Source organism: Andrena cerasifolii, chromosome 3 (genome assembly GCF_050908995.1).
Source record: "Andrena cerasifolii isolate SP2316 chromosome 3, iyAndCera1_principal, whole genome shotgun sequence".
Classification (NCBI taxonomy): Eukaryota; Metazoa; Arthropoda; class Insecta; order Hymenoptera; family Andrenidae; genus Andrena; species Andrena cerasifolii.
In genome coordinates this window covers 16840962-16867671 of record NC_135120.1, presented here as the reverse complement: position 1 = coordinate 16867671, position 26710 = coordinate 16840962, and the positions used below count along the sequence as shown (strand labels likewise).

The 26710-nt window shown below is 40.7% G+C and overlaps 1 protein-coding gene across 3 annotated transcripts in view; it reads right to left on the bottom strand.

Annotated features, from left to right (window-relative positions):
• LOC143366681 (paired box protein Pax-6) overlaps nucleotides 1-26710 on the bottom strand; it is a 128375-nt gene that overhangs the window by 59393 nt on the left and 42272 nt on the right. For all 3 annotated transcript variants that reach the window (XM_076807926.1, XM_076807927.1, XM_076807925.1), the window contains exon 4: nucleotides 25451-25631. In XM_076807926.1, the coding sequence (XP_076664041.1) occupies nucleotides 25451-25631 (181 nt within the window). The remainder of the gene's footprint in view (nucleotides 1-25450; nucleotides 25632-26710) is intronic.

Here is a 26710-nt window from a genome sequence, read left to right as displayed (position 1 = left end):
CAGACTCAATTGAAGTCGAACCTAAGCCAAACAAGACACCGAAGCACTGTCGAGCATCCCTGGACCTCCCTGGAGTTACCTTCCCTTCGCTCAAATCGTAACAGCGCGGAATGGGGAACTGATTGCGTTTTGATGCTCGAGATTGCGGAATCTTTGAATTACGAAGCCTCTGCCTGAAAGCTTCTATTTAGCAGCTATTTTCCAAACGAGCTTATTCAATCATGCATGACCAGACCATTTTGTTAGCTCAAAACCTCTAGAATGCCTGTCTGTGTATTCTCCGTTTTGGAATCTAAATTCGTAATGTTGGAGCTAATGTCTGGGATGTAAAGTCATCCCCTTTCTACTAAATATTCTTATACGCATGTACATTTATAAAAAAAATGAACAGCAGCAGGAGCTGACTTTTAATTTTCACGCTCAGATGTTTGTTTCGCTGTTGCGCAATAAAAGCAATTCGGTTTCACAAAATGATATTCATTTTACGGCGAGAATATCCAGCGGCTAGACGGTGCGCACGGTTCCATTCGTTTCACCATCGTATCTTTTATTTATCCTCTGCCCCTGTGAGCTGCTTTCGTCGGTTCTGTCACTTACAGCTCGTATAAATCCCAGCCAAGTCGTAAAAGAATTCCCGCGAACTAAAGCGGTACCGTTCCCCTGCTGCCGATAGTTCCGCAATTTATTCTCCCGAGTTCTATATTTTTCCCCACGCATCGCTAGTTATTCGCGCGCTGAGGCTGGCGTGAAGATCCCGTCGTGAAATATGCAAGCCTTCCATCCCTTTCCCCAAATGTGTACAATCAAATAAATGACCGATATCAGGCGTGGGGATGAGATTAGGTTAATCCTAACGTTACATCGATATGTCTTGTTTGTGGCTGCTCTAATCAACAGATTTCACACGCTGACGATTAGAGAACATATTAACAGTATAGGAAGTACCAGATCTCGAAATTAGGAATGCCATGAAATTGAAATGTAGAATTGCAATAGCGAATCTTAATTTTGTGAAATATAAATTGCTAAGAAAATTATTACGTCGCTAACTACTGAGTACTTAGTAGTCTAAGCACTTTCATACATAACTTTCCGCCCTTAATCCGACGGATTTTGATAAAACGGAAATACCTGTAACGTAGTTCACGGGAAATTAAGGAGAGTTTAAGTTAGGTCATCGTTTCGCTGACTTCAAGTTTCTTTAAAAAATTCCCACTTTCATGAAAACAGATTCCCAGCTATTCCTTTCCCGAACTCTGCATTGCAACGTGGTGGGCTACGTAACATGGAAGGAAGAGATTAGATTTCCTTGATACGTCGAGTGCGTTGTCATATTAACGTTGGTCAATCTCCCCGTTGGGGCCCCTTCACAGCCCTTAAAGGGTGCCACTTGTTTCATCCAGAGAGATGAAGAGGAGAAATCGCGTGTCCAGGATTACACGCGGAGTACTGGGATTGGCCATGGGAGATTTTCGTTCCCCGAGGTTTGTTAGACCCGATGTCAGGGTTCCACGGCGTTGAAGCGGGCTGACATCTCGGACCCACGAGCGGAGAGTAGTGTCATTCCCCTCAGTGCACGCGCGAACTCATCGCTATCACGGACACGTCCCAAACACGAAACAGACATCACCGATACTCTTCTTCGACTATACAGGGTGTCCCGTGACGTAAACGATAAACTTTACCACCGAAAATGGCGGCTCATTTTGAAGCAAGATGCTCGTGTACGCAATGGGACTTTTTTTTTACTTCTTACCGATATAGACGTATTTTTATCCTATGGGTGAAAATATAAAATTATTTATGATACTCAATTCGCTTCTATGCTTTGACTACTTAGTCTATTTCTATATAATCACTAATACTTTGATTTAACGCAATTTGTGATCCGCAACGTTTTGTTAGTTAAACCACAGACTTTAAACAATTTGATTGCATAGTTTTATAGAGGATAAAAATCCTTCAACTTCCATTGCAATAATTTTTTTTTACACCTACTATAGTTTTCAAGATATACAGGAAACTACTTAAGAGAATACACATTAACCTTTAAGGGGTGATTTTTACCGTGAAGAACCAACGAGTAGCAGAAACCAAGAATTGTCTTTACTTCTATTAAGGGGACATTCTACTTTGATCAGCAGAAAAATGAAGCTATTTTTAAAGATTTGTTCTGAATAAATACAACATATAATGAAATAAATCTTTTTCGAATTTATTAAGCTACTTTTATATTATACAAAAAAAAAATTTTCTTCATTTTTATTTGAGAAATAACATAATGGCGCTGGTTTGGAAGAAAAAGTTCCCCAAAAGGGTGTTTTCTCGAATGTTCCCCGAGAAAAATCTGTTATTTTTCGACAAAAATTGTTAATTGAGCAGCAGCTGATAGCGACACTCATACAGATTATGAATCTTCCCAAATTTTTTGTTTTAGATAAGCCTGAGCCGGAAGTCACCTGAAATCACTCATTAAAAAAATCTTTTTAATTTTTTTGTTGTATAATATAAGAGTAGCTTAATAAATTCCAAAAATATTTATTTCATTATATGTTGCATTTATTGAGAAAAAAATCTTTAAAAATAGCTTCATTTTCCGGCCGATCAAAGTAGAATGACCCCCAAAGGGGCAACATTAAAGTATGTGTTTTAAGATGCATATAAAGATTTTGAAATTAAAACAATTTTCAATAAAAAAAAGTTTTCAAAGTTCACCCTAGTTTTTCTAGTCCTTGGTGTATGGTGCCCATTAAGGTCCCTCAGAAAGCAGCAAAATTAAAAAAAAAAAGGGAATTTTCGGCTTACCGAAGTTCCCTTGTCAGAGTTTCGCCGTGAACTCGCTCGCTCGTCGCCGATGGGGAAAATGTCTTCCGCTTTTCAGTCTCGCGCGACACTTAAAAATACACAAAAGCGACCGCGACCGAAGTCACTCGACGTCAGAAATTCACGGGACAATGGAAAGTCGTTGCCGCGGCAAGAAGGTCCCGGCGCGACAAAGCCGACGTCCGAAAGAACGGGTGCCAGTCAACCGACAATCCATTGCCCTGCGGCGTGACATCGAGTGTCCTGGCTTGTTTGACCGTTTTTTTGATTGACGCCGACCGCAAATATGTCGCTGTACGCTCCTTGGCTTTCTGCTCGGCGACATTTGCCGCGTGTGTCACCCTCGTCATTACCGCGACAATCGTCGCCATGCACTAGAAAATCGATCCCACAATGGCTCTGCCGGCTTTGAGTCGCTGCGAGCGGGGGCCGCTTCGCGGAACATTCGAGCGGCGAGACACGCTTCGTTTTTTCGCGCTCGATCCCCGGGCCAAAGAGTTTCGCATTGTCAACGAGCGTGCTCGATCTGGCTCTCTATGGGCGCTGGTAATCGCGTTCAATCGGTGCTTCGATAATACACACGACCTCCCAGCTATCCAGGTGAAGGGCTCCAAGTATATTGGCCCGTGTATTGGTAGCGGCCACGTTCCATCGCTGAGATAGTCGCAGTAATAGTCTAGGTCTAACTACTCGGAAGCCAAACTGATTAACTGCGTAAGATAGAAAGTAGAGAAAATTGATGAGTCGGGCACTAATTACCTAATTAGGTGAGGTGTGTGCTTAAGTACCAAAATTGAGAAATTTATAGAAATTTGTGGAGTTGATCAGTTTGGCTTCTGAGAGGCTCATTTAACGCTTGGACGGCTGAAGAGAGCAAAAGTTTTGGAATTCTTCCTCGTAATTATTACATTTATTGGTATTGGCCCTAGTAGCATTTCTGGTTGGCCCAGGTTGGGAACTAGTTGGCCATCGAAATGCCAACAATAAATGCTTCTAGGGGAACTGTTATTTATCCAATTTTATTTGTACACATCAGTATCTTGGCACAGTTATCATACTTGTCGAAATATTCGTTTACAATGTTTAGATGAAGTGGAACCCCGCGAAACAAGCAAAGGAACCGTTTTTCTACCTTCTTGTAATAAACCCCTATAGAGTTTTGTACTTGTAGCAATTAGGAGTCATGTGAATTTGTATGAATAATCTAGGAATTGTTTATAATTGTCAGCTTGCAAAGCTGATTTTTCAGTGTAAAGGAAAATTTCATCCGAAAGGCCCACCCTTCTCGATTGTGATGAAAAAAGAATGAGTTCCACACAGCTGATATCTTCGAAGATAAAAATTTATTTACAACACCTGTTCTAACGATAATAGGCAAAGGGTCTAGCCATAGTGAAAAGTGCCCCCAAACCAAATTGAACTTGGTGTACAGCAATCGATAGGTTCTTCGAAGAATACTATTTCTGTCACGTATCAACCAGATACCCCTACTTCTAGGGTAGTTACGGGGTGAAACGTAATTTGCAGTTTAAGCTCCATTACTCTTGTTCTAGCAAATAGAAACTTATAAAAAAAATCAGAGATATTCTACCCATTGGTGCACATGTATGTGAATTGTTTCAGAATTTTCAGCTGCAAAACTGAATTTTGAAAAATTCGAAAAGATTAAAAATGACGATTTTATATTCAAATTATCAAGGCACCACATTTATATATTTACAGTTTTAGCGTCTTTGTATGGTTATTAATGTGTAATTTTTTCCTATTTTTCGAAAGGGTGGGACGCAGTTACAAAAATTAAAAACTGATATTTCCTACCTTCCCGTATGCAAAGTAGTGGCGTAGATAGTCATACGACGAATATATTTAGTCCATTAAATGGGTGTTATATGCAATTCTAAATACTTTCACATGTGTTAAATGAGTCAACGCAATTAATCTGAAAACATTTTACCGTTGATAAGTGTGAATTTTTAACTAATTGCGTCTATAAGTATCACTTCGACTTTTCTTGGCAGTCTTGAATATTTTATTTTGGAAACTTCGAAAGTCCATATGTCTGAAACAAATGCGAGACCAGCAAAACGATGACTTAAACCCCCCCTAATTTCGCGTTACCTACCTAACCCTTCAATTCCATTAAAATCCCCGCCACGATTCGCAAAAAATGACCGATTTGGCTCGGAACGATTCCATACGTCAAACTCGTTTTTTTCTGAGAAACGAAGCTCCGTACGAAGAAAACCTTATCCCGCAATCTCAACGTATCTTGGAACATGGAATCGCATCGTCCTCGATTCCGCCGCGCATTTCAGCGCACCCTGTATAGATCACGGTGCAATATACGCGACGGAGGAAATAACGGACACGCGTGTTTTATTGGCCAAATCGCTGACAATAGAGATCTCGATGCGTTTTTCCACGGGCACGCGGTCGTAACGCGTCGCGACATAATACGCGATTGACACAAAAGGGTCCTAGAGATATGATCCTTAGTCCGTGCGACTTCCATAAAGGACGACACGCGGCTGGGGCTCGTAAGCGCGCTAGGGCCAAGAAGAATCTGCCGGATCGATGAAATTAGCATGAACCGTGAAGAGACCGAGGGTGAGCGATTCTTGAAAAGGGTGCCGGATAGAGACGTCATAATATTATCCTCGCACGAGGCCACCTAAACGATTCGATAACGAGCACGGGAATAATTCTCCAGCATGATTATCGCGAGGATTGCCTCTTGGAACGAGTGGATTACCAAGCAACAACGTTGTTGTAGCCCTAGTGGCTTTTAATTAGGGTAACAAAGGTTAATCATGACTTTTGTAATTAATATTTAACACAGTTGCTTCAGGAAATGAAATATTTCGTTCTGTTTTAATATTTAACGTTGATTTTCAGGTAACCAGATATTTCAATTTGTCATTGACTATGGAGAAGAATAATAAAGTCACCCACAAACGCAAGTCCTTGGAATATTTTATTTTTTTATTTTTATTTTTATTATATACCTAGCCTTGAATCGTAATGGATTTAAAATGTTAAGTTCTGAGAATTATGGGGCAGGCTAAAATACTGCGTGTCAAGGGAACTGAAACGTAGGTACTTTACCATTTTGAAATCTGAGGCTTCGTTTCCGAGGTACAGAAAGTTGAAGTTTACGATCTCCGTTTCCAACGCGCGCTATTTGAATGTACCGATGCGTACACTGACACGGAAGGAAGACGAGTGGATGAAAGTTCTAATGCATTATGGAAATTTGCTGTGCGTATTTTCACTTGTCTTGATAGTGTCTCAAACATTAAAGCCGTACACTTATTCCACTACTGCTGCTTTAATGACCAAATATGTAACGAGGAATTGGAGCCTCATCTTATCACAAATCTTGCACACTCGTACCATTCACCTACTGTTCCACGTATCTCAACCACTTTTACCATTTCAAACTACCACGTTCCCAAACTAAATTCCCAAAGGTTAACTGATTGCATAACGAAAATGAAGCCCCAGTTCGTAAAACGTTGAAGTCTTTCAAATTGCAAATTTCTCCCAACCCCGAAATTTTTCACATCCCCAATTTGTCCCCCAAAATTTTTGGGCCACCTTGCACAAACCTGATCAACGAACTAATAAAAGTTGAAGCAAGAAACAATGCAATGTGGCAAGCACATCAACATTCATCGAACCCTGGAGCACAACATCTCGAATCATTATTCCCATGTTGATTTATCGGCAGCAACGGTGCGAGTATTATTCAAAGCAGGGTACGACATGATCGTTCGCTGAAAACGTTACTGTCGCAGAATGTCGCCCTTAACCAAGGCTTTCATGACTTTTAAATAACCCTCGTAAAGCGCCTTTGACCAGGCCCCCCCCCCGGCCCCGAATCACCCGGGCTACTATTTCAGGATGTTTTCGTGATAATAAAGCCGCGGCGTGTATGGGGCTCGTTCAGACCCCCAGGATAACGGAAGTGGACTGAATAGCGAGAGACTGAGAGAGTCGCACCCTTCGCTTCTTCCGTTCTTCATGCTTGATACACTCGACTCGCGAATGTACGAGCGAGAGGGTGGCGGTGGCGAAGGGACGACGAACAGGAAATGCGCGGCTACCGCGGATAAGCACTCGAAAAAATTGCACTCCCGTGCACGAGCAAGCGCCTAAACAGTATCCGCGTTGGAAGATAATGCGCGCACGTGCGCCGTTTGCATAAACGCCGCGCAAGAATTATATCACGGGGTGAGCTACGGTTGCCGAAGCTGTTGTATAGTCACTCTTACTTTGCGCGCGGTGTCAATGTCGCACCTTTTTTTTACTACATCTTCAGGTAACAATAATTTCTTAAACAAGTTGTACATAATTTTTTAATCATTAACATTATTTGAATATATAAAATATGTTACGTATGTAGTAGATGGATATTTCTGTAAGTAACAATATATATATATGTACTTATATATATATATAAGTACAAACATGTAATTTTGCATACACCAGCTAAGACTTCTCACGAATATCAAGGTATTTTATATACCTAATATAAATTCTTTTGCGATTATTCTCACGTTAAGAAACGAATACGATCTAAATACAAAACACTCGAATCCACTCCTTTGATTCTGAAATGTCCCTGTCTTACGATAATCCTACTTAATTCGAGCACACACACACACATATAGTGAATGTGATATTATCCTGTATGGATCCAGCCAACGTGTCATAAGTCGTGATAAGGGAACGACACTGAAGAGGATTCAAGTGGATGAAGTTAATGCCACGTTTCGTTTATAATCTCATCCGAAATTATAGTGATCACATTTGATACGAACGATCAAGCTTCGTTATTCTAATAGGATTTCACGGTGCTCCTTTCGTCGCTCCTGCTCGGCGCGTATTTGCTATTCAGAAGTGATATACAGGGGAGGTACATGACACGTGCTACCACGCTTCGTGTGCACGAAAACGTCATGTATTGGACACGCGAGAGAACTGCAAGCAAAATGTCATAACCTGTCATTAATTCACCCCTCTGCGCGCGCGCGCCTTCACCGAGGACCGCAGAGAGCCCGTGTAAGCGCCTAAATCACAGGTTACAGGAGTCACGTAATAAGAGTGTATCGTATTATGCGGTTTCCGCACCTCGACACTTGTTCATGATTTAACACTCCCTGCTCATAATCCCCTCTTTCTGCTCTAATTATACAGGTGTGTAATTATGTCACCAAACTGGCGCTACGATACGAAACGGGGCGATTATACAGTACACACGAAGAAATAAATAGAAAATGTTGATATTCTTTTCGTATGAGACTTCGTTTTTGAGAACGATTTTAAGAAAAATCAAGACTCACATTAAGCAATATATGAATATGTAATTTGTAGTTAAATCTTATTTAATTTTCACTTTTTTTCAACTGTGATTTGAGTAGCTAAACTTCACTCAAATTAATTTCTGAAGATAGTTTCAGATTCAGAATTAAAAACAGCATTACTTTGTCACTAGTCATTTTAAAATTTTCAAGAATTTAAAATTCACCTACAAAATCGACACAACCTACTGTTACAGTAAACCCTCCTATAACGCGGTGCGAATTAATATGATTTGTAACTATGTAATTCTGAGTTTCTTATAACGCGGTTTCCATATAACGCGGTACAATGTGGTCATATTCTATGCAAGAAAAGCCAACTCCCCATTTTTGAAAATTCAGGTTTTCCTCGACAAATGTATTCTACTTCCTTCCATCTTTGTATCCTCGTAATGACGCTATGTTCTCTAAAGGTGCAAATCCACGATGCGACAAAAATTTCTCACAATGTCTGACATGAGACTTTAACCTCACGAGACAATTATTTCATTATTTTATTATTTTTTAATTCCTTTGTCATTAGGTTCATGAAATTAGATTCTCACGAGGCAAAATTCACGATATACATATTTTCAATAATCTCGTCTCTCGCGCTTATTTCCATTATTTTCATTTAGTTATTGCTGAGATTTTGGTCTCTTAATTTTAATCTTAATTAAAATGCGCAATATACGCATACGTTTGCAAAAAGGAGAAGTTATATACATTGCAATACAATCCTTCCTATAGCTTCTTTGAAATTAGCTAAAAAAATTAATTTAAATTTATGTTATCTAATAAAAAAGGGTGGCACTTCAACATACTCTAACGAATTTTGTATCGGGCGTGTCGCGGTAATATTGGACATCACATGGCTCACCAAACTTATCTACGCTCCCACGAGGTGCAGAACAGGAAAACCAGTGCAATTTCTCGGCGATTATTGCCAATTGCGATTGTAACGAATTCGGAGGCTCAGAAATTGGGGCGAACCGGTACGCCACGCGTCGATACGCCGATTTGCAGTATAAATCTTGCACCCTACGCAGCGACCATACCGTGTAGTCACACCCCATGCTGCGTGGGAAATCCAGCCTGGATCAAGTCAAACGAACAAGGAAAAAATAGAGATACGAATCGTGTGCAGTGCAATTGTATACGTGACAGCTCTATTAGGTACACTATAGGCTGCAGCTCGCTTATGGTTAACTCAAACGGCCATTTTAACTATTCCGGTTATCCTTTCTTTTATAGCGAATGATATAAGGGCGAGCCATAGTATCTTAGCATACCTATTAAATAACTCGTTTATTTTTCACGCTAGGAAAAAATGTTTCAGGAAAATTATGTTCTGTTTAGTGGGACGTTTTGATCGGGTTGAAAGCAATTGTTTATAAGCCTCGTATTTTCTTAGGGATTTGAGGTGATCGCGATTTCTTTTCATTGAATATTGGTATTATTTGTTTTACGTAGAAACTTGAATTATTAAATATACACTCTTCTTGATACTGCTGTACATAAATAAGTTCTTGTTAAGCTTAGCTTCAATTTCGTATGGTATTTTATTTGATGCGAATTAGTATAATGTGCAGAAGTAAAAGTGTCAGAAGTGTGGAAGTAAAAGAACCTTCGTACCTTTCCTTCACTTTTACCTGCAGAGAAACTATTTATACCGGGTTATGCCCTCTTGAAACCAAGCAAGATTGGTCTGACGCATATTTCTCTTTCGCCAAAAGCAGGCGAGTTGTTCAGGTTCCCTGTTTCAGACGCCTCGCCCTGCATAGGTTCCTCTGCCCAGTTAATTATGTTCCCTTAATGGGACACTCGATAATGGGTTAGTAATTTAATTATCAAGACATAAATTGACCGCCTGGCTCAACGCGGAATCGCGTAGCCTGAAACGAGCCGCAAAAGGAGCTTGGAAACCAATTTCGGCCAACGAAGACGATCCTTTCCCGTGTATCGTTATCTCGCGGGCCATTATTCCACGAGTTATCGCTGCTGGTTTGATTTATCGCTCGGGACACCAAGAAACTTGGCCCGGGCCCTCGCTGCATCGTGAATCGCATTTCTAAGCGGCGCGAGTTATATCGTTTCGTGAAAACGACAATGGGAAAGAGATAACGCGAGATGATGACACAAGAGAACGAAGGTGTGGGCTTTGGATGAGGGCGTGTACCAACATTAATGCCAAATACAAATCGCGACAAGTAGTTTACACAATTTCTCCATTATTTCTGAAATCATTTCAATAAAATATAGAAGTTCATCTAAAAAAATGATCCTGGTCTCAGTTTTTGGAAATTTGCAATGTCCGAGACGCGTAAAACGTGCCTATGTAGTAATGTAGTGTACATATTGCACTAATCATAACATAAAATATTGTAGTTCAACATAGCAGAGCATCGAAGCATCACAAATTAGGGTAGATGTACCGTTTGTGGCCATTGCACTGTTTTTGGCCATATGCTTAATTATCTCATTTTTAAATTGCTTGCAGATCATTATTATGTGGAGAATTTCACATCATAAATATTTTGTTTAGTATACCACCAGAAATTTAAGGTTGCATTTATTGCTTACACGGAGAAATATTATATTTTTTAAGAAGTTGCCAAAACTGGTACAATATCTTAAAGTGGCCACAAATGGTGCATCCACCCTATTATGATTCATGATAGAAGTTATCAGTCAAGCCTAACAGAAGACCTAATCTAGGGTTACTATGTGTATGGTATCCAAAATGAGGATATGAAATATCCTTTATCCTTTCTTTACTGAAATGCAGTGTCCTCCTATCACCTAAAAATGTCCTCCTTTTGTGTTCTATCCACAAATACAATTACATTTACCAGATCCAAAAATGGAAAATGAGGGCAATCCAGTCTGAAATCGTTTGAAAAGGAGGACGTTGTAAAATAAAAGCATATTTTAGATATCAACTTCTATTATGCAAGAAAACATTAATGTTTACATTATATTAGAACAATCTTGTAGCTACTACCTATTCAGGCTCTAAATAGGTAGTAGATATAAACACTTTATTTAGGGCCTTAATGTTTTCTTCCATAATAAAAGTTGATATCTAAAATTTTCTTTTATCTTCCAACCTCCTGCTTTTCAAACGTTCGCGGACTAGATTGTCCTCCTTTCCCATTTTTGGATCTGAAAACCCTATCCTAATCTGTCCTACCAGAGATCAGAGTATCAACATATAAAGAACGTCCTATCCATGTCCATAGGAGACCCTGCGCCGCGGCGCACAGGCGAAAGAAAGCTCAAACTCACCGTGCGTTCCACTAGCGAACGCACAGCTCCCGAAATGCGTGAGCAATTGCGCGAAACAGAGGGGCAACAGGGCCCAGCCAGAGGAAACAGACCACGAGAACAAAAGCACACCAACCAGGAAAAGATTGGAAGGAAAAAAAAGAAGCAGGGGCGGGTGGCGAATGATCGTACTGGGAAGATACAAATTACATTTAAATAGAAGTCGAGGAACGCATGGCATCCGCAATTTCATCGGTGAGACGGACGGGGCGGGGGTGCAGAGCGAGAGGGAAGAGTGGGCGAGAGGAGAAGAGAGGGATGAAAGAGCGATTTTAAAATACAACGCGCAACAGCGGCGAACAGAGCGGGACAGAATCAAACGATCCCTCTCCTTCCCTCTCGCACCGCGGTCCCGCGTCTCGCTCTGTCGTCGACGAAAGAAACCGTGGAGCGTAGATGCCGCGTATAATCACAGCTTTTAATCTGGAACGGCGAAGGGTAGTTTTCAGCGGGGGCGACATGAGGGCCGGTTCGAAGACGTCAAAAGGGGTGGTGCTACGGGCGCTGATCGCCAGGAAGAGGGGGGATGCGGTATTTAGCAACGCGCCGGGGGTCCCCTCGAGTAATACAGGGGCGGTGTGGACGCCACGCGTCGCCCGTTTATTGCCTTCTGCACGCACCCATGGAGAACGCGCCACCAGCAACCTCCCACCCCCCCGGGCCTCTCCTGGATTCCTGCGATCCACCACCCTCGGTGGATGATAGTTTTTGGATCGGGAACGCCGCCCCCGGTTACGCGACGATCGGGTCACGTGCACGCGATTCTTGGCGTTATCCCCGTTCAACATAATAATTATTGCAGCCTGCATACTGAGGGCAGCTGCCAGTACAGGTGGTAACGATATCGAGTCTTCAAGGATTGAAGGAGTAATTTGTTTATTTGTCTTGTAGATGTTGAAGGGTTGGTCTGTTATACTGCTCGACACTATTTTTTGCCGGATATAATATATGATTATGTGTCTATATATTATTTGAAACACAAATGCCCCCAAAATGGCATATGCAATCTTCTTAAAAATCATGTATGAAGTAAACAAGACAGGAAACAATTTGAATACTATCTACACGAAATTTATATACAACTTCAGAAAACTTATAACGGGGGCTAATTTATTGCGACACATCTTTTTGACGATAAAGTTTGTCGCAACGAATAGTCACTTGTTTACTAATTCTTCAATTTGAATCAATACGCCATCCTCTTCTAACTAATATTTGATAATTTAATACAATACTATCTATGTATCAGATGATACACTATTTAGTTCACATGAATTTTGTTTAAATTTTCGCGTGACCAATCGGCAAAGAATAGTGAGACGAGGGGTGTAGCCGGGTCATTTCTGACCCGCAATAAAATTTGATTATTTAGATATCAGAGAATCAACTTTCTTAAGGCGTCTTTCTACTGTGACGTCCTGATAAAGTACCGCTGTTTCAGGTTAATATGTTTTTTAAATATTCTTAAAACATTTGAAAATATACTTCACAATGTAAGGCACATAACAGTTTCAAATGATTCGGTTTTTTCAGTTTCTCTAATTCCTACGATGTTTTGCTGTACGTATAAACATTGAAGATCGCATAAAACACTTATTTCATGAAGCAATATTTTCTCTATTAACTCCTAAATCCTTCGACCGATTTGGACTTTTGTGTAGAATCCTGCGGAAAATATAAGCTACCATGAAACCTGAACACTCCACCCTCTGATTTCACCCCCCTTACACTTTGCGAGAATTTAAGTTTAATGCATTATTATATAAGTAAGCAGTATATTCAAGAAATATATATATAAATAAGCATTGCGTAAGAATTAAAAAGGCATCAATTAATTTAAAAATATAAAATTATTATTACTTGTTGTTCACATTTGTACAAATACTGATGTCCTAGATACAAAAAGCTTGGGCAACGCGTGGGGTAGTTTAAACTAGTTTCTTATAATAATCAATACTTGATTCTCTGACCAAGAGGACCACCGAATCCTCGTCGAAAGGCAGCAAGAAGTTTCACGAAAAGGAATCCGTGAACGGGGTCCGGGGCCTGGTGAACGTAAAAGGTAACTGGGTATTCAGGATCCCGACACAGGGCGAAAGGGACGAGCAAACGAGGAAGGGGAGTCAGTAGACCAGTTTCGAAAAAGAATGGCTGGTGAAGGAGATCGAAGTCTCTGATAGTCTCCTAAGAGGAAAATGTCGAAGACAATCGTCCAGCGTGTAAACCGATATCCTTCGGCTACACCGGTCTATACGCGTACAGTTCGTGTAGCCGTGGCTCGTCTTCAAGATGACACAGGCTCGTTTAGAGGCGAGGGACAGTCGATCGTTTCTGATTGGACGGGACAGCCGCCACACGGTGGTTGATCTTGAACGGACGACGAACAGCTCGGTGTAAGGTTGCCAGAACGCTCGCCGGTTAAAGTGATGTTAACTGCCCCGACAGAGATATCCTGCGACGACTAGAGCCTTCCACGGGCCTCTGGCCGTCTTACAATAGGACATCGCCGTTGTAAGCAAACGATATTCAGAAATTTCGTTTTAGACTTCCAAATAGAAAGACCTTTCCAGCAGTGACTTATTAAAGAAGTTTATTGGAATATTTAAATTCAAAATTGCATTTAGTGTCAGAAGGTACGCGAGTGTCCTTTATCTGGGGACACCGTGTACGGAGTGTTTAAAATGTTTGTGGTGTGACATTTATAGAATGTAAGGCGTTGCATATAGGAAAAACCTTTATAGAAGAATTGATATCTGAAAACGTTTTGCGCACGAGTTGGGACAAATTAATTTTTCAGTAGCAAAAGTGTTTTTAAGGGTTTCATTCAACTTGTGAAACGGGAGGCTGAGTAGTGAGTATTATAATATTTTCATTTGTATCACTAGGTAGCAGTTTTATTATATAGTCGATGGATAATCATATTCTTAGTTGTTCAAATTTCAAATTAGCTTCGGGCCCCAAGTTATTTCATTCGAAATATGTAGTCATAAAACTGGTTATAACAATTATTATTATTATAACGGCACTTATCATAGTACAATACAAAATACGCGTGCATCATAATTTTGCATTGTTAGTTTTATGCCAAATCTTTTTAGCATCTTTTGATAGCCTGTATATCAGCATATGTTTTTTTTTTATCAAAAGCGCCCTTTAGCTGGGCAGTGGTAAATAACAGAAAACGAATTAACTCATCTTGCCCACAGAAGGTATGAGTATGTCCTAGTGTTGCTTCTGATACAAATAGAATGATAACAGCAAAGACAGATGTAGGTATTCGCTGGTAAATAAATGAAACGTTAACTCAAAATAGAGCATTATTAAACAGATGAATTTTTATACCACTTTACTAGCCACGTGATAAAAATGGCAAATCTATAATGGGAGTGAGAAACAAATGATATACCCTGTATGAAACTTTTCTCAACAACCGCAATGCTGTACTATTCGTGACGAATTGAGTAGTCCTGCCCAATAAAGTGGCATTTTCAAATGACTAGATAACTCATCATCCCCAGTTGAAAGGTTAAAAAAGGCACCTAGCTCCCAGCCGAAGCACAACTTCTTAACGACAAAGTAGGTAGCTGGAAAACCACCCTCTAAAACTGACACCACCCTAAATACCTCCCAATTGCTCTGAAGGCAAAATAAGCAACCAATCGACCAAAATAAAGAAAACCATTTCCAGCCCCACTAGTGACACGAAGCACGACACAAGTATCTCACTAGTGGGCCACAGAAGATCCAGCCACTTCCGTCGCGGGAGTAGGGACGCCGGGGGCGAGATTTGCCGGCGTAAGAAATTAATTCCATAAGAGCATCGTCCAGCAGGGACGGCGACGGTTCGGTGATTAAAAGGGACGTCGGCTCGCGTGGAAGAAAAAGACTTCAGCGACAGCGCTCCGTAAAGGATCGGCCATGGAAATAAGGGAAACCGTGCGAAGGGAGGGTGGTGTGGAGGTAGGAGTGGAGGAGGGGGCAAGTCGTGGTGGGTGGAAGAAAGAAGGAAGTAACGGAAGAAACGAAGGGGATGAAAAAGGGTGAGAGTTAGTGGCGGTTCGGTGAGAAATACATAATGCAGTAGCCGGACGTCTCCGACACCCCCACCTCCTCCACCTCCACCCTCGTTCCGCACCCCCCTCCCCCTCCCCCACCCACGGGCCTATCCAGAGCCCAAGAAGAGGGCTGCTGCTGCTCCGTGAGAGGACGTAGAGGCCGAAGAGAAGAGGGGCTGCTCCGTGGTGGCACCAGAGCACGGAGGAGGGGTTGGTAACGCGAGAGGACGAAGGGGTGCATTGATTTACGCGGCCAGGGCAAGGCGAGGGTGTCTCCAAGGCGGACGTGCAGGGGCCAACAATTCACTCGCCTCGGGTTCCAGCAGCCATCCATTACTTCGGCTCTTCCAACGGCCGAGATCCACCCTTCCATCCCCGTATTTTTTCTCTCTCGGCATTGTTGCGGTTACTTACCGCATATGTATCGGGAACGACGTCCTTGTCGCGCCCGAACGGACGTCCGTGTTACGATCATTCCGTTCGCGGGTGTCAATTATATTATCGTCGACACTTCTGACGCGTGTGTACGAAAGTCTGGCTCTTCTTAGGAATACGGAGGTGTTTGATAGACTTTTCAATTTGATGCGATACTAGGGTGTGAACCATATATTTGTGGAATAAAATTAGCGAAAATTATCGTTTCTCGTGTGCGTCGCGCCATTTATTGCAGCGAAGTGAAGAACTGGCTATGAATAAAATGATTGTTGACTTGACAGTCCAATATTTAAAATTGTTGGAAAATAGAGTTTCTTCAAGGACAATATTAACTGGTCTCGGTATTAATATCATATCTACTTCACTTAAATTGTATTTCACATTTGAATGCGATAAAGCTGATATTTACGTTCAGAAATATTACGTTTGTATATAAATTGCAAGATCGAATTCAGAATAGATAGATTTAATACGCATACTTAAATATATATATATATATATATATATATATATATATATAATAAACTTGTTCACCCTGCTTCTGATCCGGTCGCTTCCCAATCCCACCGAACTTATACAGAAGCTAAAAATAAAAGTTACAGAGCTATATAGGAACCGTAACTTAAACTGATATAGTTTGATATTTAGGTTATACAGAATAAATATTCTTAATAACGCTTTCAGTCAGAACCTTTATATAACAGTTTGAAACAGTTATTTTCAGAACCTATTCAAGCCCTGATCTAAACACTAACTCCTAAGTAGAAGTAGCGAGTAATGGACAGACCGTGCAGAATCGCTATCCCACCCCGCGATTTTTGAAAATCAGTTGTCCCACACATAAAGCCTCGTAAAAAATAATATTATTTCACAATTACGACCTATCTTCACTCAAACAGTACTACCCTCTTCGATTGCACGATTTACGTCCCACCCCCTTTATTTTATATTAAATCCTTATTTTTCTAGTATCCTGATCCAAAACCGTTCAATTGCAGATTACGAAGAATATCGTTCTGACGAGTAATTAGGAATGTTGCCAGAGAAATGGCCGGAGGCGTGACCAGAGTGCTAATGGAGAGCAACCTCGGTCGTTCAAACATTCGTCCAGTTTGCTTTAGCACGTGGAAATAGCGTGCAAACACGTCCTCGGGATCGTCCATTCACGGCGGGAGACTATTAATTACAGGGACACGCTCGGCCACCACGGGAAATCGTGTTACCCCTGATTCAACTCCCTTGTGGTACTCGTGATTTTCCACCCCTAAGTCGGAGAGCGAGAGGAAACAACGCTGGTGTGGATGTCACATGGTCAGTACCTGTGAAAGCGTTAGTGGCGCCGTTTAGGCACCGAATCCCATCATCGGGACTCTCGAACCAACCCTTTCAACCCTCTCCACCCTAAAAACAGCTGACCAAGTCGATCTGGCTACTTCGACACGAACGCAATATCCCCGAATCCTTTTGATAGCTGTAGCTTTCTCAACCGTAAATATCTACGTTTATGTATTCGGATGTGACAGTTGAGGTGGATTACTGGTGTTGAAAATAGTTAATGTTATTTTTGTCGAAATACCGCGCTCGAGGTTATAAGTGTGGCGCAACTCTTTGGGAATCTAACAGTTTTAAAATTCATTTGAAAGACGTAATTGCTCTGAGGAAACAATTGGGCGGGGCCATTTGAAAACGGGGTGACTTTTTAATTTTTATATAGAACTAAACTGAATTTATTTTCAAGCAAAAAATTAATTTTGAAATTTCAACGTATACGTCTACACTTATTTTCAAATCTGCTTTTCTCGAGAACAAAGCCTCGTTTGAAAACAGGTTATTCCACAGTTTCAATTTATTTCTGCATAAAGTTTCATTGCATCGACTTTAAACTAGACTTTCTCGAAAACGAGAAATTGCGTGAAAGAATTTTATTTCTCACGTTCGATTCTTTAAAGTAATCAGTAATATGATTTCGTGTTACAGATATTGCAGTAACTATTTTCATATGCGCCCTCTGAATTTTGCAAGCAGAAATACATTTATAAATAGTCCCTACTCAATGTCTATCGGAACCTTGGGTATTTCAAAAAAGCGAATAATAATTCTAGAAAGATCAGTGAATGGTGAGAAAGGTTCTCCAAATTAAAAGGACATCAAGCATTAAGGCCACTCCTTTCAATGTGCCATTTACTTTGGTGGAGCTCGATAGTTTCGACGACCACAGTTTTGTTGCCGAATGAGGAAGCCTCGTTTTGGCAAGTTGCAAGAAATAATTTTTGGCGTAGACTGGGAGTCAGGAGGTTATCGTTCATTTCTGCTGGTATAATGCGAATCGAATTACGAAGAGAACTTCAACTTTCGGTATTGGATCGAGGAAGTGAAGTATACAGCAACCACTCGTGATTTCGAAGTGTTCATTGGGGGTGAGATATCAACGTCAACTCCCGGAAAGAACGATCGCGGTCAGGCTGGCCAGCTCAACGAATGTAATCTCGTTTACCAGTGGTTCTCTGTCGAATGAGCGTACGGTTTTTTTCTCAAAGTTTCCCGGGTATTATTTCTACGGGGTGATTTACAGAAACAGTATATTTACAATTGCAAATCTTTTGTATAATAAATTTGAGACGAAGGAACTAGGGTTTGTGCGTGCTTGTAAAGAGGGATGCTGAGAAGTTAAAGTCTAGCCACGAAAAACAACGACAAGATAAAAAAGAAGTTGACACAATATTTATTATATAATTTCCTTAAGTGAAATAAATTGCTTATATCTCTGCCAAAGTTGTTAAGTAGACCTATGTCAATGGGGCATTTGTTGTCAATTTTTCTAAGCACTGTGCTCGCCTTATTCGTGCATCATTTTGCAAAGGGCGTTATTCAATAACTAAAATGAGCGTGCACAATTTTCACGGGCCTTACGTAAGGAAATTACCATTCAGACTGTTACTCGCCGACTTTAACGTAAGTTTGTAAGTAGATAGAGAAACGAAAAATATTTCACCCGCGCTTAGTTTCTCGCATAGACACTCACTATATAGTTCACTACATATTCAACAATAGGTATAATGTTTCGCTCGCTCTTTCATTAAGCGCACACAACTTCAAACTTCTTTCGAGCAAGACGATATAGTCCAGTGACTACAGTCTAACAATTCCATGACATAAAAATTCCAAATTGGAGGTTCGTTTTGGCGCGTCATTACTTTGTCGCTTTCCTTCTTTTAAATTAATATAATAAATAGTACCATGATATGTAAATGGCCATTCTCATTTTATGGAAGAGAAAAAAAGAATACTCATCGTTAAACAAGTGCGAGTGAAATATTTTTTGCTTCTATATTTATCTACAAAATTTCGTGAAAATTGCTGAGCAACACTTTGCGCTGCCCCCTCGCGAGCGTCGGCCGAGAACCACTGACAGTATTCCCGAATCAGTGGTGCGAGTAAACCAATAACACGTCCGCCACGCTGGCTGCCAGATTCAAATCCGACCGGGGACCAAAACGGATAGCGAGAGCTTCGCAGGACATTTCGAATCCCCGACGCCACGCCACGTTCTGCAGCCGTTTCGGGGTTTGTCAAATCATTGTCCATTCGATCGTTCACGCGATCCTTCTCAAAGCGAGGGGGCATTATTCTTTCTCCTAAACGGGCTGCAACTAATTGGACTTTTCGGCCTCGATTTCACCCACAAACGATTCCAACGGGTTTTCATCTGCGAAAGTCTGCGAAAACGTGCGTGCATCACCGACGATGGTGTTCTTCAGCTCTGCTACGGCGACGCTTAGGCTTGAAGAGTAAAATGTCAAAAGGCTCACGCGTTATTACGCCTTCTTCTATCTATCGTCACCAATAATTTGATTCTATTAGTGATTAAAGAAATTTGGTATTTTAAATAAAACACGTCTATTTATTATTATTATTATTATTATTATTATTATTATTAACGGGAAACCCTTTAGTGTACAGAGATACAAAATTAGTACCATTACTACATAGAAAGATAAAAATAAGAGAAAGAAATAAAAAATATATATATAAAATAATAACATAAAATAAAATAAAATAAAATAATATAATATAAAATAAAATAACAAAGATAAATTAAGATGAGATAATAATAGATAACAAAAGCATAACATAACATAAACTTTTTAAATACTACTAATAATACATATAACAGTCCGCCTGTTTATGTCTAATCACGGAGCAAGAGAAATTTTTTTTTTTTATTACTCAGGAAACATTGTAAAGATAGAAAGAAGTCTCTTAGCTCCGACTTTTCTTTCTCAACCCTGCTACGGCCTTCAGTTCAGCTATGCATTTAGTATGAAAAACAATTTCTTCATATTTTCGTCGAAGTTATCAAAGTGCTCAGAGAAGTGCAAGCTTGGAGTGGGTGGAGAATAAAATTACTTGAGATACAGTAGTATTAAAAAAGAAAAATGAAAGTACGATTGGGTCAAAAAAGCCCCTAGGCTCGCAGTATTAGTTGACCCTTCGTGGTCACAGTTCTGTAAAGTTCCGCGGTGGTGACACTGGGTCCGATGGACCCAGACGATTTTCAAACAATTACCGTACGAACTGTATCGGTCCAATCGATTCCCAAAAATTCTAATACACACTTTGAGCGTTGTAGAATATGGAATAGTCGCGTTTTAGTAAGAAATGAAACGACAACATGTAGCAAAAAATTCAGAAAGGAAAGCCAGCAAGTTACCGGTATCAAGCTCCAAAGTTAAAAAGCGGGTCTATTGGACCCAGCGTGACCATGAAGGGTTAACGCGAGTGGACCAGAAACGATTCGAGGACCGTAGTAGTGGTGTTAAAGACGTGCGATCACAATCGGGTGAAGAAAGTCCCGAGGGACGTAATAAGATTAAATTCACTGAAGTCATTGCACGAAATTCTTCGTGGCACCACAGTAATGTATATACATATGCCAAAGGAACACAGGGAGGACCCGTAGCTGTTCCACGAGCGCGGCGACAAATCAGAATTCATCAGGGTAAAATTTAAAATTGTTCCAGGGCGGGATGAAAGATTCCCCACGCAACCGAGTTTATTCCCGCGTCTATAGGAGGTCGAGGCAAGAGGTTCGCTGGAGCACAGGAAATTCAAGGATATTCCGGCCGTTTTACGGGGTGTACGGAGCGTATCCAATTTGATGGCATTACAATAACGGGGGTAATGTCTGAGAATAATGAAATTTCCCTCAATCACCGCGACCCGCTTGGAATACGTTCGTTCCTCCTTTCCCAACCGTTCCATACCTTTTCCCTCCCCTTTCCCAAGCCCCCTTTCCCTTGCCGCTCTTATTCCTGTCGCTGAGCTACGAGCTTCCGACACCGGGAACACGGAGAGTATACTCGCGTGGACATGTTCGAACGATAGCCACGTTTTCGCGTGGACTTTGTCTGTGCCAGCGACGAGCTTGAAAAAGCTTTGAAACACCTGCAAAGTAGGATAAAAAGACGTAGTCAACGCGAGTGCAAAGTAGCGCAGTATACGCGGCTGCTGACCGCTGGTGCCGCGCGAGATTCAACAATTATTTATCAATCAGTGTGAAAATTTGTGAAAATCTTCCGTGTTAAATTTGTGAAAAACTTTTCCCCTGCAAGTTATATGTACCTCGAAATTGTCGCTGTATTTCTTATCGGGGAGTGTTGAACAACATGGGTTCTGCCAAGTATTACTGTTTAATTAAATATTATTACATTTTTCAACATAAGGGTTTTGTGCGTACACTCTACAGCGTCGCCAGACTTTTCCGAAGTTACGTTTTAAGTCTCATAACGATCCGTTAATATTTACTCAAGTTATCGCAATTTATGTTTGAGGAAATATTGATTTTAGGCGAAGAAGAATTTTTTTGTTTATAATTTTTATCTCGAATAGTATTGATTGGATAAAGAAACTGTAACTACAAAAACTGTGTAACGCGACGAGCTTTATAACACTATATTTTTTAAAATCCAGTTTAACGTTTAATTTTCCAATCTTTCTTAGTGTTTGGACAATACCTACTTTTTCGCATGTCGGAGCGGTTGTCCCTTTATTCCGACCGACCCTTCAATTATCAAATCCTCCTTTATTTAATATAAAATACCTCATCGACGTACCATAAATTTCCATTAGACACGTGGCCATATGATCGACATCGTACATCGCACTAGGACCAAATCGCGAATGAAAAGAATAAGCAAATTACGGGAAGTCGTCGGTTCGAGGCCCGAGCAACTGAAATATCGCTGGTGTTGCAAACGCTCCTCGGAAGAGAAATTGCTTCCACCGTGATTTTCCGTTTATTTCTCGATTCGGTCGATCCGGCTCCTCGCCCCCCCCCCCCCACCGCCCTCCCCGCGCCGGCGTCGATGCAATAATTCTCGAGCGAACTGTACATAATGGAATATTACACGGGCCATTAAAGAAACGTTAATCTTACCCACAACAAGTTCAGAAGCGCTTACAGGATGCTCAAACGCGGCCGGGATTATACTTTGTACACCGACGCTTTGATCCTCCTCCTTCGCCCTGGAGGCTGCTCCCGACCCCTCGTTGCGTCCGTGTAATTTGTTAAACCGTTAAATTCCGCGATCGTCTCGGCTCGTGTCGGAATTATCCGTTGCCCCGACGCCAGAAGTTACGCCGTCCGTTTTACGTTAATTCGCTAATCGTTTTAATGTCTCTGGATACAGGGTGAGTTACAAGAAACCGAAGCGGCTACCCATAAATTTTATTAATCTCGAACAGCGTAGCGGCGCGCCAGCGCGAGTGTCGCGTTGTTCGGGTCTCGATGTCAGAGGTCCTCCAAGTAAATAGGAAAGGAGATTAGATTTTTCTTAAAATTTCGCCGTTTCATTTGGTACATAAGTCACGTCACGAATTTTAGATTTCCAAGGAATTTATGGCTGATAAATTCGCGGAACTTAGTGCTGGAGAAGTTTGGGTTTACTGTGATTTTTGTAAGCAAATATCTGCCAAGTAATTAAATTGCTTCGTTCGTTTTTCTGCTTGAATAATACTAATAACTGAAGTATTGTAATTTGTATACAGACTGCCAGTATTGTATTACTCAGTTATAAATAAATAATAGTACATAATTCATACTCTTTTAATTTCTGCATTCTAGTTAAAAATCCTTATAAACGAAGATAATTTATATTTTTACAAGGGGATTTTAAAATTGAATTGTGCTTGCGATCGCCGAATATGTCATTTTCCATTTTTAATCACTTTGTTCTCCACCCGTCAACGTGTAAGAGTAACCCGATTATTTGGGTAATTAATAATTACACACCATTAAGGGGTCTCCCCACCTTGACGGCCCGAAAAGAATGCGAAATTTGGGATTTTTTAAGAGAAACCCTCAAATTATATTAATTAAAAACTTTATGCCTATATTTGTACATATTTAGACAACATTTAAAAAAAAAAACAATTAAAAAACACTACCTAAAACTTTAAACGCATTTTTCTCAAAACGATGTTTTTTTAATTGGTTAGCATGATATCTCAAAAACCAATCACGTGATTTACTTTAAACTTGGTATATATCTTCAGTAGATGACCCATTCTTGTTGTTACTAAGACTAAGTCGGTTTTTGCAGAATTCGACTTTTACAACGGTTGATTTTATGCTAACCATGCGCATATGATTTTTGTAAGGCGCTCTATTTGAAGCACTATAACTCCGGATATAACCACTATTTTTGCATACAAATTATTTCTCATATTCTCTAAAGATTGACAAATAATGCCATAAAGCTGGAAGTAAATATATTTAATGGTTTTCTTTTAAAAAATTCCCAAAGTTCGCATCGTTTTTCGTCCGTCAAGGTAGGGAGACCCCTTAAGAACCGATTCTGATGGGTCGCGATAACAATCCCACAATCAATGACAACCTGAAAACGTCCCCGAAATATACCACCGAATTAACAAGAGTCCATGCCGTGCACTTTTAATCCGGCGTTATCGTGGATAAGGAAACATCGAAGCAATCTTTCGGATGGTACTGTTACTCGTATCGGAGACAGTTAACTTCTGACAGTTTCCCTGGCGACGATAAAAATCCTGGCTCCCCGACGTCATATCCCTTACTCTCGGAATTCCGCTTGTAGCATCCGCGGGGAGGATGGTGTACGTACACCTCGGAGCCATTACGGAGGCGCGAGGGAAAGAAAGAGGAAGAAAAAGAGGCAGAGGGTCCGTCGAAGAAGGGCGGCACAGAGGGACGCCGTGGAGGAAAAGAGAATTTAGCGACCCTCTTTCGCTTTCTACCCCGGGCAAGTCGAGAGCCCCTTAGCCACCGTTTATTGGACGTATGCAAATATCCATGGCAACGAGGGACCACCATGAGGAGCAACCCCGTCGCGAACTTTGAGCGTATTAGTGGGTGGAGTGTAAGTCTTCGAGATCGAAGGAACGGCAAAAAAAAAGGGGGAGGATGTTGGGAAATTCTCTTTTGATCCGTACGTTATTCCTTCCACCCCTGGCAATTTCTTAATTGATTCTTTTGTTCGCGGAACGCTACCCACCCCCACTAGCGGGATCTTGGAACTGGGAACTGCCGCAATGGCTGTCTGTTTCTTTCGCTTATCACTCCGGCGATTCAGCTGAGCGGGGTCTTAAAAGAATAATTATAGAAGGAGATGTCGCCGTTAACTATTGTAAATAACGTACTTGCGCTCAACATCGTCTGACTATTTTCCTTTGTAAGCTCTTTGATAAATAAAGTAAGAATGCCGTCGAAATCTTCTGTGACTTCTAGATTCTGCTGAACGGCAATTTTCGAAACGAAAAGTGGAATAATTCTATTGGGAACATTGAAATACGAGTCGCACCGGGTAGCCCAGAAATGGGTGGAGTAGAAAAGTTTCAAGTGAATCGACAGCAATGGAATTTATGTCGTCTTGTTTGTACGAGGATTTCATCGACTCGCGTAAACACACCCCCGGTAACCACCCCGGAGAAAACTGAAATTTCATCCTCCTTCAGTAGAAGTAATCAGTGGATAGTAATCCATGTAAACGGGCTTCGGTTTTGTATGCGATAAGAAAGCTTCGTTGACAATATGCTTGGGCACTCACGGAGCCTCCACGCGTGTTTTGTGTTATGCTTTTATAAATAATTTTGGAGCACAATTTTGTTCACCACTTTATCTAATATATCGCCTGAATCAGAGATGGGCAAGATTTGTTATTTAAATGAGAATTTCGAATAATGAATAAATGTTAAAAAAAACTTATTGTGGAATGAAAAAATTAACTTTATTCGTCAAATAATCTAAAAGTACAAGTACCTTTCATTTGATCCGGTATTTAAAGAATTGTTTATTTAGTTCTTGCCCAACTCTGGTCTGAATATGAACGGTTGAGGTGTTGCAAATCGTTTCAGGTAATTGATTCTGAGTAAGTTTAGAGAGTCTTCGAGTGTAGTAAATTAATGTGTTTTATAAAGGATGGAGGTTGTACTTACACTAGGAATGTTGTCGTTCGTGCAGACACCCTCCTGAAGCAAACGATCTCTGATCTCCCATGCAAAAATAGAAGGGCACTCACTTTTGTAGAGGGAAATCTTGCTTACGACTTCCGCTGTGGCTACTCGCGGCTTGCTACCACCGATGGCTCTGGGCCTGATCGATCCGGTTTCATAGTACCTGCAATAATAATAATTTGCGGTACAATACGGTAGATGGAATGCGGTTGTATGATTTAATACACGGGTGCTACGCTACTTAGAAATTTCTTGCTTTGTGTAATAAAAAAACATAAAGGGGGATATTAAATTTTTTGCGCTCAAGAGGAACCAGCTTTGCTAGTTTGCAGAGCCAAAGAACTGTTTCGGGATCGTGTAACGAATAACGGCTCGTGTAAAAAAAATATATTTGTAGAACTTGGGCATTAAAACACTTTTCCTGTTCCTTTATTGCGGTATTTCTCATCTTCCGAATGCAAATTTGACGCTTTTTTACGTACAGAATTTACTTCGCCGCGAAACAAGTACTTTGCTCTACTGGTTGGAATTACGCAGCTCTGTTATACAGGCTGCGACAAAAGTAACTAAGCGATTTCAATCGGAGGCCAGTTTTGTTCTACAGTATTAGCAGTTGCAACGATTTTAAGATCAAGCGTTTGCAGAACATGTTTCCAAGTGAAGAAATCTCAGGTAACAGTGATTTGAAAAATCCATCGAAGTCGCTGTATTTGAAGGTTCTAAATGCCTGCTCCTGAGGCTAGTTTAAAGCAAAAGTTATATGGATAATCCACAAACGTTGGAGCATCTAAAGGAAAGGGTGCAGTGATATTTTTTTTACAAACGCAGGAATATTGCACGTAACAAAAAGGACAAAAATTTGGCGTGATGTCAATGGGAGTCATTTAAGAGGTATCGCACCCAAATGACGTGGCAACGATGTTCTTAAAGCCTGAATAAAAAGTACACCCCCGCCTATAAATCACCGAACATACAATAAAGCTGGTGGAAGACGAGTTTGAAGGTATAAAATGACCTACATTATGATATAAAGCTAACGCATATTAATTGTTTATATCGTAGAGAATCTGTACTTGAAATTGTACGTTAAAAATTCTACCAAAAGTTTAGTAAGTGATCCTATACTCTCTTGTCATCAATGCATCAAAACTGTTTAAACTAATAGAGCCATTCTTTCGATTAATTCTTTTAATTTCCCTAAATTTCTTTCTTTCCAACCTTATAAACAATATAAACTTTCCT